Genomic DNA, 14,634 nt, shown 5'->3' with positions numbered 1-14,634 from the left:
CTCCAAAGTTCAGGTCTGACTTGTGACAATTCTGGATTAGATTGTGGACAATTGTGACTTAGTTGTGCTGTTCTGTGGATGGTGGTGATGCGAAGAACCCTTGCACTGTATGGACTTCTGCTCAACCTCCTAATTCTTTGTTAACTTGATGTTTAAATTTTATTTTGAGAAGAAACTTTAACTTACTGTAGTGAAATTTTCTGAATTGTTAAAGATTATGCATTTTAAAGCAGGATTTGTGTGGTGTTTTTTTCTGGTATTTTTCTCCTGGGTAAGCTTTTAAACAGTCCAGAAAATATTTCTGTATTTGAATGTACTGAACTCGGTAAGAATAGTAAGAACAATATGTTTTCACACCTGTTGGCTGTTTATTAAACAGCCAAAGGGGCTGTCTCCATTGTGGAGAGGGAGTGGGTGCCAATTTACACTTTCATTACCTTTCCTTAATTCACTTTACATTATTTGATTCTTGTCTGTTGAGTAATACACACAGCTGCACGAAAATATTAAATGAGTAATTATCAGACATTTGTGCTGAAAGCTTTTCCCTGAGAATCTTGAGTGTTTCTGTCTTCTCTAAATGCTTCAGCTCCTTCTGATTGCATATTGCATTTGCAAACTCCAGATGAAAATTCTATTCTCCATTAGTAATTCCCAGAACACACAGATTTAGCTTGCAATCAAGGCAAAAGCAACTTCTCCAAAGTAGAAAACTGTTCAAGTCTGTGCTGCCCTGAGTGACACAGCAGCTACTCAAATAACAGCATGGATTTGTGTAGGAAGCGAACTAGGAATTTGTAATTAATTTAAAATTTAATTTTTATTTTTAAAGTTAATTTTTAATCTACTGACCGAATTAGGCCACGCCCCCAGTAGCCCCCGAAGGGCCCCGCCCCCCAGCAGGCCACACCTCCAAGATGTCGTCGGCAGAGCCCGGGAGGTTCTTCTGCACGGCGGGACGCGGGCTGGAGCCCTTCCTGGCGCGGGAGGTGCGGGCGCGGCTCGGCGCCACCGAGGTGAGCGGGGAGCCGGGCTAGTGACCGCCCGGCCGGCCCGGTCCGGGTGAGCCGGAGCCAGTGACCAGCCGGGCGATCCGGTCCGGTCCGGGTGAGCGGGGAGCCGGGCTAGTGACCGCCCGGCCGGCCCGGTCCGGGTGAGCCGGAGCCAGTGACCAGCCGGGCGGTCCGGTCCGGTCCGGGTGAGCGGGGAGCTCCGCGCCCGGAGCCCGGCGAGCACGGCCCGAGCTGTACTGCCCCCGGCGCGGGGCTGGCCGGGGTCGGAGGGGCTCACCCTCAGGGAGCCGGGGCCGCGCTGCCGCGGGGCTGCCGGAGGGGCTCACCCGGAGCCGCCCGGCCGGGTCCGACGGGTGTTCTCCCCGCAGGTGGACTGCGTCTCGGGAAAAGTGTTCTTCAGGGCGGCGGCGGGACCTGGAGAGCTGCGGCAGCTGCGCTCGGGGGAGCGCCTGTTCCTGCTGCTGAAGAAGCACAGTCCGCTGCCGGTGTCCGGGAACAGAGGTACGGACACGGGAAGCCTTGGTTTGAGTCCTGGTTATAACATTTGAAGTGTTTAGGTTTTTACTGGTGGCTGTAGTTCTAATTGACAGTAATCGATTCTGAAGTGTCTTTCACCCACGTGTATTTTCAACATTTTTTGACCTGAAAAGGGCTTTTAAATTGTTTTCCATAGCTACCTTGCAGCCTGTATTCTGCTGGCACTGAGTGTATATTTGTATTTTAGAGACTCTTTCCCCTGCCCAGCCCCAAAAAAGAGAATAATAACCCACCCGAAAACCAAAGTTCAGTCCTGGATCTCTTGTGTTTATTTTAACAAGTCTTATTTTCTGTTAAACAAAGTGAATCCCGACCTACATATTGTGGCAATTTACTCCTAAGTATGCAGCTTCCTTCTAAGTCTCAGCTGCTTGGGTCATGTTCTCTGTCAGTGGTGGAGTGAGAATTTCAAGTTAGATGGATTGATATCTGCCTGCTGCTGGATTTTTATTTGGGAGATTACCTTCAGCTTTGAGGATGAAATTTGATCATGATTCTAAGATTTTAAGTGATCACTAGAAAGACCTTTCTTTTCTTGACAAGCTTTTATGTATGTAAGTGAATTGACCTCTCTGTTCCTCATGCCTCTCTTGTGGCTAGCTTGGGACTGCCCACACATGTAGGTGTGTGTTGCAGGATTGAAGGCACAGTGATGAATGGGAAGCAGAAATTTTCTTTCTGAAAGAATAAACTTGGTTTTGCCTGAGATGACTCAAAGTAATTAATGTTTGTATCTGTCTTTCAATTGTGGAGAGCGTTCTGCATCACTTAAACCTGGGTCAAGTGCTTTCTGGGGAGGGTGGCATGGCAGGCTAGTGCTCTGTCCCTGGGAATGACTCTCACAGGTGCTCTGGTTTTCTGCAGCTGCTGAGTTCTTGTGCAGAATTCAACCCTTGATGATTTAGTCTTGGCTGAGCAGTGCTGGTAATCAGAGGGGTGCCTCTGTGGCTCCTGGTGGGTGCTGAGAGCTCAGCTGTGCCTGTGATTCTGGACTCACACATGAATGAAATCTGAACACAGCTGCTGTGAACAGCTGTGCTCAGTCCCTAGGGAAGTGAAATGCCGAGGATGAGGTACTTAACCCAAAACTGCTTTTTTCTTCTAGGGAAAATGCTTCATGAGATTAAAAGCCTTGTCATTGAGGACCCGAAATACTGGCTGGACATTATCTCTGTTTGGAGAAAACTTCATGGACACAAGGGGAAAACAGATTATGCCTCTCAAGAAAACGCATTGGCTCTGAAGAGAAAGTCAGAAGAAGAGACAAATACTGCAAGTAAAAGGCAGAAAACGAAGCAAGTGAAGGCAATTGTGTCTGAAGAGTGTCAGGTGGGAGCTGGGGAGGCCTGTGAGGCACCAGACAGAATGAGCAGGCAGGAGTGCTGGACTGAGAGCAGGACTTCCTCAGAATTGCCTTCCAGAGGCAGTGGAGAGGATCCTGCTGCCAGTGAGGAGCTTAACTTCAGCTTCAGGGTGTCATGTCGCTGCAGTGGAGCGATTGCCAGAATACTGACTTCACAGGTATGCTGAGGTACCTACTTTAAAAGAATTCAGCAAGGGTGAACAGAGATGTGTTGTTTGTTTGTCATTTCAGTTGTGTTATGTCTTCTGGAATAATAAACTGATGTGAACTTTTTCTGTATTTTCTCAAAAAGCCCTTAACCTGCATTCACCTTAAACAAGTGGAAATACTGGTTTTGATTTCTGTGCACTATTACCCTTCATGTTTTTCAAATCAATACCTTTTGTTGAGGATAAGCAAAGGTAAGAGTTTGAGGTTCTGGGCCTGTGGAGGCTGAGGAGGGATTGGGTAATTTAGAGCTACTTGAAGGGCCATTGCAAGGACCATGGGGCCAGACTCCTCTCAGTTGTGGCAGTCTGGATGAAGGGGTAAAAGCCAGAACTCACGGTTTCAGTTGCCTCTGACTAGGTATTGTGGAGAATTTGTTCTTCAGGAATACAGCCCTGGGAGTCTTGGTCCTTAGGAGAGAATAGTGGCATGCAGTCCTCCAGGGTCTGTTCTATTCAGCCTTCTTCCCATCTGGGCGGGTTACTCTTACTGGAAGGTGTCAGTAGTTTAGGTTTTTTTCCTGCTAAAGCTAGCACCTTGGTGAGGTGAGACACATGAGCTTCCCTACGAGGGTGTTTGCCTAAATTTGTGCTGTGTTTGAACCTGTACTCTAAAGGTAATCAGAGCTTTCTATATGTAATGAAAACATTAATACTGTGAGTTGTTGTGCATTTGCAGGTTTTCTGTTGGGTAATCTGCCTTAGAGCCATTGGAAGTATTTTGTGCATGTGATTAAGAATTCCAAAATGGTGGCAGTCACAGAATATTCTGAGTTGGAAGGGATCCACAAGGATCAAGTCCAACTCAAGTGAATGTTTTATTGTCACTCGGTCAGGACTGGAGCTTCAGCCTCTCCTCTTGCTGCAGCTGAGTGTTGGTTGTTTGCCTTGTGCCATGTTTGCTTTGCCTCTCACTCACCTGCTCTGCCCTGTTGCATCTCTTCTGCTGTGAGTTGAGTTACTCTCTTAGGCATAGACTCTTCCCCGGGATTTCTGAGGGTTGTGCATCCGAGGCTGTGCTCTGCAGTTTTCCCAGTTCTATGTTTTTTCATGCCTGTGACTGTTCTCCCCCTCCTAGGAGGTCGGAAGAGCCATTGGCACGGCGCTGGTGAAGCAGTGCGGGTGGCGTACTGATCTGCGGGACCCTGACGTGGAGGTAGGACTGCTTGTCTGCCTGTGGATGCTTCCAGACTCACCCTGACACCTTTGGTTTTGTTCTCTGCTCCCTTTGCATGTGGGACCATGGCCTGTCCCTGCTGGTCTTCCTGCTGCTGAATTTACCTGAAAATCAGCATGTGTGTGGCCCTGGTGTGTGTGTGCCTTCAGAGCTCTGGCATGAACCCCTGCCTGCATGGGAGGGGAAGGATCCCCAGAGGAGGAGTTTCAGGATCCAGCACCCTCACAGACTGCTGGACTCTGACTGTGAAAATGGAATTCACCTAAGCCGTGGGTGTCTGTGGCCTCTGGAGGGGAAGGGAGCAGGCATCATAGGCTGTTCTCAAGGAGCTGGACTTGAGAATATCACATACAAGGCCCAGGGGAACATTCCTCCACAAATAGCAAACAGCTCCCTTTGTGCACCCTTGCTGGTGCAGCTGCGCGGAGACCTTCCAGAGGATTGCTTGCTCCTGACAAGGAATGTTTCTTCAGGGATGTTTGTCCATCCCTGCCCTTGGCTTGTGGAAGCTGCTCTCAGCTCTGATGCTGAGAGATTCCAGACCTGCAGAAACTCTGGAGTTAATTTCCTGGCGCTGGTGCCCACCCTGAGCACTGTGTACTATGTACAGCTTTGGTGAGGCTCACCTGCACGTCCTGTTCTTGCCCAGACTTTTGCTCTGAAGCTGTTCAAGTGCTGAGGACTGGGATTTTCCAGCAGTGTTCGTGCTTCCTGGGGCAGGGATTGCAGTCATACAAGACCTGCTGGGGAGCTCAGTCTTCTTTTGGGATGTTCTCTATAGGACAGCAGAACAATTTCTTGTAGCTGCCTACAGCTACTTGTTGTTTTGGGTTTTTTTGTTTGGTGGGGTTTGGTTTGGGGTTTTTGTTTGGGGTTTTTTTGTTTAGTTGGTGTTTTTAAAATGTTTATTATTTTGTTGCTAGTATACAGTGAATAATATTCTCCCACTTGTAGTAAATGGATTTATAACTAAAAATTCCTATGCTGTGTTAAGGAGAAATAGGCCCCCTTATAAATTCAAGTGCTTGCTGATGGATTCCTGGCTGACAAAATCCCCCTCAGCTTGATTAAGCATTAAATAATCTGTAAAGTGGCATTCAGATCATCTAGTGGGATTTCTTCCAATTAATTGTTGTTGTTTGTAGTATGGATTTTTGTTCTTAAAAACTGAAATCAGAAGTTTGTAGAAGCATCTGTGTCTGGTTTAAATCAGTTAAAGCTATTGTTGTATGAGTTTGAGACTTTAAAATGTTTGGTTTGTTTTTTTTCCTCTTCTAGATCTTTGTACATCTTAATGACATTCACTCTGTGGTGGGGATTCCTCTTTTCAGGTAAGTGTTCTCCCCACTTTGTTGGGCAATGTCAGAACAGTCAGGATTTGTTGTGGCAATATCAGAACAGACAGGATTTGTAAATGTTGCTATCTGCCATGAGTATGTATCTTTTGGTTTGATAATCACTGTTGTTAAATTAGTCTTGTGATCTGCCTGGGTTTTAAATAAACACACAGAGAGTTATGGTTAAAAGCAGACTTCTCTGTCTCCCAGGAGATCTGTCTATTTCATTTGTTCTTTGACATTACATGGGCTTGTCTGGGTGGTTCTGCTGCTGTTTTAGTTAACTATTTTGGTTTTTTGCTGTCTGCAGGCTTCCATTGGCAAACAGAGAGTATATCAGAACAGCAGGACTGAGGTCAACAGTGGCATGGGCCATGGCATCTCTGGCTGAAATCAGGGTCAGTGAATGTTCCTTGTGAAGAAATGGGTCCTGAACGAAGGGAATGGGGTGCTGCTCATGGGGTCTGGGGCTGGGGAGGAGTGGGGTGATTTCAGTGCCCCATTCCCTAGTGCCTGTGGCCAGGGTCTGCCATGCCTGTGATGAGTGTGCTGTCACCTGCAGTTCAGCCAGGTGTCTGCTGTAACTCCAGGTGCTTCTCAACAGAGCTGGTAATCCTTGTACAGATACATGTCTAAGTGGCAAGATTTTTTCTGCTGTTCTGCAACAGTGAAAAAATGAAATGTTGTTTGCTGTTGTTTTCCAAGGAAACGTGGTCTCTTTTCACAGTGGTACCAACATCTGTCTGCAGTCCACTTGTAATATTTCCTCCTGAATGTCTCCTCCTCCTCAAGCTCCCCAATAGCTACACACTGTCTGCAGTGAAGTTATTGGTGCTTTTCACTATATTCTCTTACAGGCAAGTTTGGCCAGGGATTACCAGAGATTCTTGTTAACCTGTGCTGGGTTCAGTGGGGTTGTGCACATCCCTCTGTGACCTCTGTCCTGGGTAAGGAGTTTGGCATGCTGGGGATGCAGTAACCCCTCTGTTTTTGTAGGCTGGTGCCCTTGTGCTGGATCCCATGTGTGGGTTAGGAACCATCCTGCTGGAGGCTGCCAAGGAGTGGCCTGTGAGTATCCCAGTCCCAGCTGCTGGACCCCTGCAGGGAAATTGGTACTTGTGGGACAGGGTTTTCTCTCTGCCAGTTAGGCCAAAGGCCATTGCTGCCTGGAAAGGTAAAACCAAACCAATCTTCTTGGGCAGCTAGAAGTGTTTCAGTACAAAGGTTCCCCAGATGAATGTGTCCTGCAGGCTGGTGCAGCTGGTGATTCCCACTGCAGGGTTTGTGTGAGGCAGCCACGAGCTTGTGAAGTTTCCTGGGGTTGGAAGAGTTGGTGTCATGGGACAGTTGTCAGCATTAGGGGCAGTGGGGCTGGCTGTACCTAGCTGGGGTCGTGCTGTTAGGACATGCTCTTGGTATTTCTGTCATTTCAAGTGTCTTGAGCAGACCACAGCATTAAAGGAGTGGAGACAGCACAAACTTCTGAACATTAATATTTCTGAAGATTAAAAGAATGGAGACAGCACATACTTCCTCCGTTGCTCCACCCTGTGGATTGTGGATTGCTTTTTGTAACAACAGCAGATGTCCCAGAAAGGGGGCTGTCTTGCAAGAGCTGTGCAACAAGGCAGTTCAAGAAGGGTTAATGAAATAAAGAACTAGAGTGTTCACAAAATTACTTTTCTCTCTCTCTGGACAGGAAGCCTGTTACTGGGGTGCTGACATAAGTGACTCACAGTTAGAGGGTGCAGATGGCAATATCAGAGCTGCAGGCTTAGTGGATAAGATTGAGCTGCTGAAAGCTTCTGTGAAAGGTATGTCTGTGGGACTTCCAGGTGGATATTTTGTATTTCTGGGATTGTACAGGTAGGTTTCCCTGAGGTGATACGTTGCAGAGCTAACTCCCAACAAATAGCTGGGTTGTGGCTCTGGTACTAGTGCTAGTGAAGGGATAATTATGAAGGGAGGTACTTCCTCCCTGCTGCCTGTAACTTCGGTAAGAATGAAGTCAGCATTTTATCTTTTATCATCTTTTTATTGAAGACAATAAAAATTACAATTGTCTGCCATGGACAGTAATTCTCTCTTCATGGTAAATGTGTGATTTACCACCACAATACCATAAAGAGTATGTACCATGTGAGATTTCTTTGTATCTTAGTGGAACACAGCCAGGACAAATCCAAATGAAATGCAGCCTGTAAGTTAGATTTACCAGGTGAGTATTGGTGAGGACACATTAAGCTGAGCTGCATTGTTCGTGTTTTGCAGTAGGAGTATTTTGAATTATGGTTCCTTTCTCCTGTAAAAGGAAGTCTGTTTACTCTTGGTTTACAAGTGATTCTGCAGAGAAGGAAATAATTGTATGACCTTATTCTGGACCTCAGAGTCTGAGGCTAAATTATGCCTGTATGAAATCCATGACAGGCAAGCTGGCTGAGTTTCCCTGTGCATGAGTGATGAAGTGTGCATATTTTTTTTAACCTTGCAGTACTTATTTATTACTGGAATGGTAAGAAACATTGATTTTTTATAAAAATGTAGGTTTATTTCTCACTTAAAAGCTGTGTTTGACTTTGGTTTCTAGGATAATGGAAGGTACTTAGCTGTCAGGTTTTCTAAACTGAGCAAGTTGGTGTCTCCATCACTGGTCAGAAGCTGTAACTTCTGCACGTCTTGAGAAGGGCTGTAGGTGGTGTGTCCTTTCATTTGCAGATAAAATTGATACCCAGTTGTTGTGCTGCAAGTGTTGACCCAAGAATGGTCCAGGAAACATCCCCAGCTAGTTGTAGAAAAGTTGGCATAGAATCTCATAACAGTTTAGGTGAGGAGGGACTGTTGGAAGTCTTTAGTCCTGCTATCTATTCAAGGCAGTGTCAGGCGCTTTTGGAGCACCCTGAGGGATGGAGGACCCCAGGGTCTGTGCAGGGCCCAGGCCTGCTGGCCTGCACAGCCTGGCATGGCATGGAGGGACCTCCAGGGTCTCAGGAGGGATCCCAGCCCGGCTGCGCAGCCTGGCACGGGATGGAGGGCCCTCCAGGGTCTCAGGAGAGATCCCAGCCTGCTGTGCAGCCTGGCACGGGATGGAGGGACCTCCAGGGTCTCAGGAAGGGTATCAGCTGGCCTGCACAGCCTGGCACGTGGCCAGCCTTCATCAGCACAGGCTGCATCTTCCTTAGGGGAGCTGACCTCAGCTGGGATGCAGAAGCTCTGAGGTGACCCTTCAAAGGCATGAGCTCTGACAGGATCCAAGTGATTCTGGCTGTAACCAGATTCCTTGAGGGAACAAAACTGGCATGGAGAGGAACTGGAGGTGGCTCCTTGCCATTCATACATGTGCACTTGAACATTTGCACTGAGTAAAGTGCTCACAAATGTAGCTCTTTTGTGTTTTGCTCAACAATTTGATTTTCATGTTTAAGGTGTACTGGGTGTTGAGAGGCAGCAGTTAATCTGGGACCGTGTAGTGCCCTAGGAGAGTCTTGCTGCAGGGGCAGACATCCTCAGGAGTGGAGACTCTGCAGACTGAACGGTGCTGCCACGCGTTTGTCTCCTGCCAGTCTGCAGAGGGGTGGTGTCTCCATGATGGAGTTCGTGAGGGCAAGTGCAGAAGGAGCTTTGAATCTGCATAATCCAAAATGTGGATTATGTGAATGTGCATAGCCCAAAAAGAGCTGGCAGGCAGTGTTGAAGGGGGAACAGGGGCAGAGCTGCTGTGCATTTTTCACGAGTCAGAGATAAGTAAAGACCTGCCTTTATTCTCCAGCACTGCCATTGCCCTCAGAAAGCTTTGATAGTGTTATTTCGGATATTCCATTTGGGAAGAAGTTCAAGACCACAAGTGATTCCCAGCTCCTACCAGATCTTCTCCAGGAAATGGAGAGGTATGTGTGGCTTTTGGCACCCTCATGGGTTTGATGGAAGTGCCATGATGGTTTGTGATCTGAGCATTCAGCCAGCTTCAGATCTGCTTTATTCCATAGTCTCCAACTCTGTAGTGTGACCCTGTGCAGGCTGTGGAGGTCTCAGCCCATTACTTGTCCCTTGGAGGCTGTTATGTTGTGTTTCGCCAGCTGTGAGCTGCCAAGGGAGGATCCTGTGTGAGCCGTGCTCTCAAATGCTCTTTGCAATTCACAATTGGGAAATGTTTCTAAGCCATACTCCAGTGTGGCAGAAAGGAGAAAGAGGAGAGGCCTACCTGGACAAAGTTAAAGTGTGGCCAGGCAAATAAAGCTATAATCCTTTTCTAGTTGAGGCCTGCTTGTATAAATTGATAGTCTTTTCTTTTTGAGGTCACAGCCAAGCTTTGACCAGCCTGCCTTGGCAGGAAGGATCTCTAGACTAGAAGAAGGGACGTGCATTGTCCTTGCTGTTCAGGAACGCCTCACTAGCAGCCTGGGCTGGTTTTTGGTGTGTTCTTTTGTCTCTCACCATGTCATTTGGTGGCAGAGTTGGGCCAAGCTGATAGCTGGGCTGCTTCTAACAGACAGGTCAAGCCATCTTCCCCTCTACTTCTTGCCTGAAAAGAAGCCCTTTCTCTAGGACTGCTCTTCAGCAGATGTTGATCTTACTCAGCCAATGCAGGAATGTGGTGGGAAGGTGATGGAGAAGGTTGCATGGCTCCACAGAATGGTATGGCAATCTTGTTTTCTGGCCTTATTTGCTCTATTGGTCCATCCTAAGTAAAATATTCCCTTAGGAAGGTAGAGATGAGGAAGGGGCCATGAGAGCCCCACCAGTAAAGCTGTTCAAACTACTTACTGTAAACTGAGTCAGGATAGTATTTCTTTTTCCCTTCTTTCAAATCACATGTAATGTTTGGACATATACCTAGAAAAATTAATTGCAAACACTGATTAATTTTCTTCTGCTTCCTGAGTTTGAAAGCCATTCAGGATCAGTGGAACAGGCCAAGTTCCAAAAGGATATTTTTTGAAGTTTCCGAAAGGAAGGGCCAGTTTCAGAATTACCATGCTAATCTGAGCAGCCCTTGCTGCACTGGGAGGCTGTTCCTTTCCAAGCTCCAAAAACCCTGGGCTTGATGGTGCCCTTGATCCTTGAAAGAATGCTGAGTGTGGTAAAAGATTAGTTTCTCTTCCCTGCTAACCCAATAGAAAAAACTACTAACATCAGAAATGTTTTGGAGTCAGGACAGGGCCCTGTTCTCGTATTTGGAAAGAAGTAAGAAGATGGGGGATTTAAATTCCTCTTGGAGGTGCAGCTCACTGAGCTGAGCTGTGACACACTCAGGTGTTTCACTGAATGCAGATGGCATCTGAAGTGTCAGCAGTGGCAAAGTTCTGCACAGGCAAAGGGATGCCAGAAGGGATCAACACCTAACTTTTCTTTTTCCTGTGATTGCCAGAGTGCTTCGTGTTGGAGGGACCCTGGTGTTGCTGCTGAGCCAGGAGCTCCGCAGACACGTGGATCGTTTGACCAGGTGTGCTGGAGGTGACCCTGCTGAGGCCTCTGCTGATGGTGACAGTGGAGCAGCCCCTGCACAAGCCATGGATGGTTTGACCAGGTGTGCTGGAGGTGACCCTGCTGAGGCCTCTGCTGATGGTGACAGTGGAGCAGCCCCAAGTGTGGATGGGAATTCCTCCTCCTTGGCCCAGGGGTGTGGAAAACCTGTTCTCAGCAGACATTTCGGGTCTCTGCTGCCAGAGGGTGTCTATGCCGTTAGCCTGGGCAAGACTGATGCTTTCATACACAAATACAGGAAGGTGTCTGCTCCTGGGAGCAGCAGAACTGGGACTGAGAGCTGTCCCAGTACTGGTACACTCCCTGGCACTGGGAGCTCTCTGGCCGTGGGCTGAAGGGAGCTTGAATGCTTCGGGAGCAGCCTCTGCTGATGCAGACACACCCACTGCCATCCCTTAGATTGCCTCATGTCCTTGGGAAGTCCTAAGGCACTGTGCTGTTCTGTCTCTGGTTTAATAGGGGAGGTGGAAGCTGCAGTATTTCTACTGTATTGGATTCAGTGAACGAGGATATAGTGTATTGTAATGTGGCAGAGTCCTCAAATCCTCGTTTAGGCAAAGCTGCTCGGTATTGGGAGGAGTTTCTGTGGGAGAGAGTCTTGATTTGCAGAACTGCAAAGCCAGATGTGGTAGCCCATGATCTTTGGGCTGTGCACTCCAGTATTCATTTTAAAGTAATGCTTAAGCTGCAGCTTTGTCTATTCTAACTATTGTTAGTGTTCAGGTTTTTCTTAGATGGAGGATAGGTGTGCCCCCTGAGATGCTGAGCAGGATGGGAGGCCAGAAGGACAAGAAGCAGCAGTGACAGCTGGAGTTGCAGCCAGTCCCAGGCCCTGGGCCCTGACCCTGTTTTATGTGTCCTGGGTCCTCCCTGCCCTGCCTCTCCCTTTCTCTCCTGCACTTGATTGTGGCACCTTTTTTTGTTCCCTGTACCTTTTCTCTTCGTTCTTCTGTCTCATCAAAATAGGGCTTCTAGAACTGTACCAGCATGAAAGAAAGGGCCCAAGGCAATACTGAAATCACTTTCTCCTTTGGGTTTTAGAGTCCTTTGTACAAAGGCTGAGATAGCAAAAACCAAAAAACATTGCATGTTTTCTGTGAGAACTAAACATAAAGATTTCTCACTGCTTTCCTAAGCCATGTCAATCTGCAGGAACACTGGAGGCCTTTTGGGGAGGGAAAATTAGGATAAAATACATTTCTGTATGCTTCTGTGTCAAGCTGTTGACTGAAGATTACCTTAAAGAGCAGAGGTTTAACAATGTTATTTTGTTGACTTCAACACTGTTTCTCTCAAATGTTTTTAATGAGAAAAGTATAAAATGGGACTATATTTGCATTTTCAAACACATTTTTGTGTCCTAAAATATCTTGTGGTTGTTAATGTATATTTTTACAGCTGTGCAGTCTATGATAAAGGCTTTATTTTGAAATTCAGCAGCATTTTGGACTAAAGCAAACTTTAAGGTAGGGTTTGGGGGGAGGTTTGTTTTTGTTTGTTGTAGTTTCTGATTTTGTTTTTGTTTCATTTGGCTTGCCTTTTTTTTAACACTGAGCGTATCAAAGAAATCGAGGAATAATGTGTAATTATAGTTTGAAATTGTTACTCTTTTACAAACAATTACTTTGAACTATGGTTAACTGTATTTATCTAGTGTGGTTCAGTATTCTTCAACCATTGTGCTTCCAAAAACATTTAGAAATGTCTTGGTGAGAATTTTTGCTTTGGTATTTTAGAAGAAAGCAGCTTAGGCCATGTTGTGCTGCCCACATGCAGCTGTGAGACATTTGTTCCTTGCCCATGAGACATGGAAGGATAGTTTTGTGTTGTGCTGCCAAGTTCTGTTTGTGTATTGTAGTGCCTTTACCTATGTCCTAGGGCTATTTTTGGTCCCTTCTTGGTTTTTTTTGTATGAAAGCTGATTTTTCTAGTCTTGCAACACCAACAAAAAAGGAATGTAAATGGCACTCGCAGTGCTAATGTCATATCAACCCTCATTATTTGTATGTGCTGCATTTTTGGAGGCAATAAACTGGTGTCTTCAGTCTGCTGCTTTTTGAAGTTGTTGGATGTTTGGGGAATTACAGTGATGAGACCAGTGATGAACATAATGATATGTGCCCTGTAGTCATACCAACACTGAAAATTTTCCAGGTGTTCCCTCTAAGTTTCTTTGATGTTGAACTACAGACACATTAAAAAACTACAAAAAAAAAAACCCCATTCTGTGGAAAAACACACCCTAAAGAAACATCTATGTGTGAAATTCTGAGACGTGCTGTAAGTATAGATGAATTCTTCTGTAATCACTTGGATCATATGTTATCTATATAGCAGCCATGCAAAAATAATAGAGCTGCTCTTCACAAAACTGTTTTTCTGAGGAATAGCAAGCAAATTTTTCTGTATTTTGTCAAAGCAAGTCAACTACAAATACAAATAAATACATACTTTTACATCAGTATTTTAAAATACAAAAATATGTGCAGCTCTTTGGAAGAAATTAGAAGTGAACCCAGACCTTTGCAGATATTTTTTCTTGTACAATATACACACTCTAGGAACTGGATACATTAAAATTATATTTTAACAACAGTAGACTTATGGTAATTCACTGTATTCACAGAATATATAGAAGCAGACTGAATAGATTCCCAATACATGTTGGGATTGGATAAAGTTCTGTGTTAGATATGCAAGAATATAATTTTAAATGTTAATGCCATTATGTTGTCTCAATTCTTTTAGCTTGACGAGAGCAATAGATTAAAACTGATTTATCAGGGATTTTACAGTCAGGAGCTGTAATTTAACCAGAAGTAAGGTAATTAGAGATAGATCCCAAGCTGCGTTTTATCAGATTATAATTAGCCTTCTTTGAATAGCAGATTGAGACACAGTTTGTTACATATTGCCATTCAAAATATCCTAGTATTAAATATAGCTAGTCATGTTATTACTGGCACACTGTGCTTGTGTAACTGTGGACATCAGCATATCTGAAATAAATACTGAATTTCTGCTCATACTTATTTATGTATTGAAACCTGTAAAGTTTCTCATTTTTGTATACAGAAAAAAATACTAATTTGTATGTAGATGCATTTTAAAATAAAAATATATCTATTCTATACAAGATTTTAGAATATAAGAAATTATATGGAGGCCCCTTCTGGAAGGGGGCTGTATGTATGTAAATGGGATTATTAAACAAACACCCTGCTGTCTGGACTAGTTTAATTAATTTTGTACCTCCTTTGGGGGTGAGTAAAAAGGATAGAAGTTGGAGTCTGGGTGGTGATGACGTAATTTGGGGCACCCCAGTGTCACTGGGAGAGTGAAGATGCAGTGGAGGAGAAGGTGAGTTGGGTGTGAAAGGGGTTAGGTGGGGTCCTCCCAAAAATGGAGGTTACAGCCAAAAAATGCTTGGAAGTTTAGGGGCTGTGTTTGTGCAAAAAATATTAAAATTGTAGCCTTCCTTATCTCTATATAAAAAGAATTATTTAAAAAATTACTTGCA

General features: G+C 45.4%; 1 protein-coding gene across 2 annotated transcripts; it reads left to right on the top strand.

The window, feature by feature from the left end:
• Positions 1-880: 880 nt before the first annotated feature.
• On the top strand, positions 881-14,348 carry THUMPD2 (THUMP domain containing 2). 2 transcript variants are annotated; one of them, XM_064407135.1, is made up of 11 exons: positions 881-1,016; positions 1,382-1,514; positions 2,656-3,071; positions 4,198-4,275; positions 5,575-5,627; positions 5,944-6,031; positions 6,630-6,701; positions 7,333-7,447; positions 9,400-9,517; positions 10,999-11,084; positions 11,169-14,348. In XM_064407135.1, the coding sequence occupies exons 1-11, from the start codon at positions 918-920 to the stop codon at positions 11,447-11,449; spliced, it is 1,539 nt and encodes a 512-aa protein (XP_064263205.1). In that variant the 5' UTR covers positions 881-917; the 3' UTR covers positions 11,450-14,348. The 2 variants fall into 2 exon arrangements, with proteins under 2 accessions (XP_064263205.1, XP_064263204.1); XM_064407134.1 differs by having other exon boundaries at positions 10,999-14,348.
• Positions 14,349-14,634: the final 286 nt, after the last annotated feature.

The sequence above is a fragment of the Passer domesticus genome, unplaced genomic scaffold (genome assembly GCF_036417665.1).
Source record: "Passer domesticus isolate bPasDom1 unplaced genomic scaffold, bPasDom1.hap1 HAP1_SCAFFOLD_81, whole genome shotgun sequence".
NCBI classification, from domain to species: domain Eukaryota; kingdom Metazoa; phylum Chordata; class Aves; order Passeriformes; family Passeridae; genus Passer; species Passer domesticus.
Note: the sequence above shows the minus strand (reverse complement) of the source record. Positions and strands in the feature narration are given on the sequence as shown.

What these genes read in the sequence shown, in the direction of transcription:
- THUMPD2 (XM_064407134.1), top strand. Translation starts at nt 918, where the DNA reads ATGTCGTCGGCAGAGCCCGGGAGGTTCTTCTGCACGGCGGGACGCGGG. An exon ending in GCCGGTGTCCGGGAACAGAG is followed by an intron (nt 1,515 to 2,655) that starts GTACGGACACGG and finishes TTTTTCTTCTAG; the next exon opens with GGAAAATGCTTCATGAGATT. An exon ending in CCAGAATACTGACTTCACAG is followed by an intron (nt 3,072 to 4,197) that starts GTATGCTGAGGT and finishes TCCCCCTCCTAG; the next exon opens with GAGGTCGGAAGAGCCATTGG.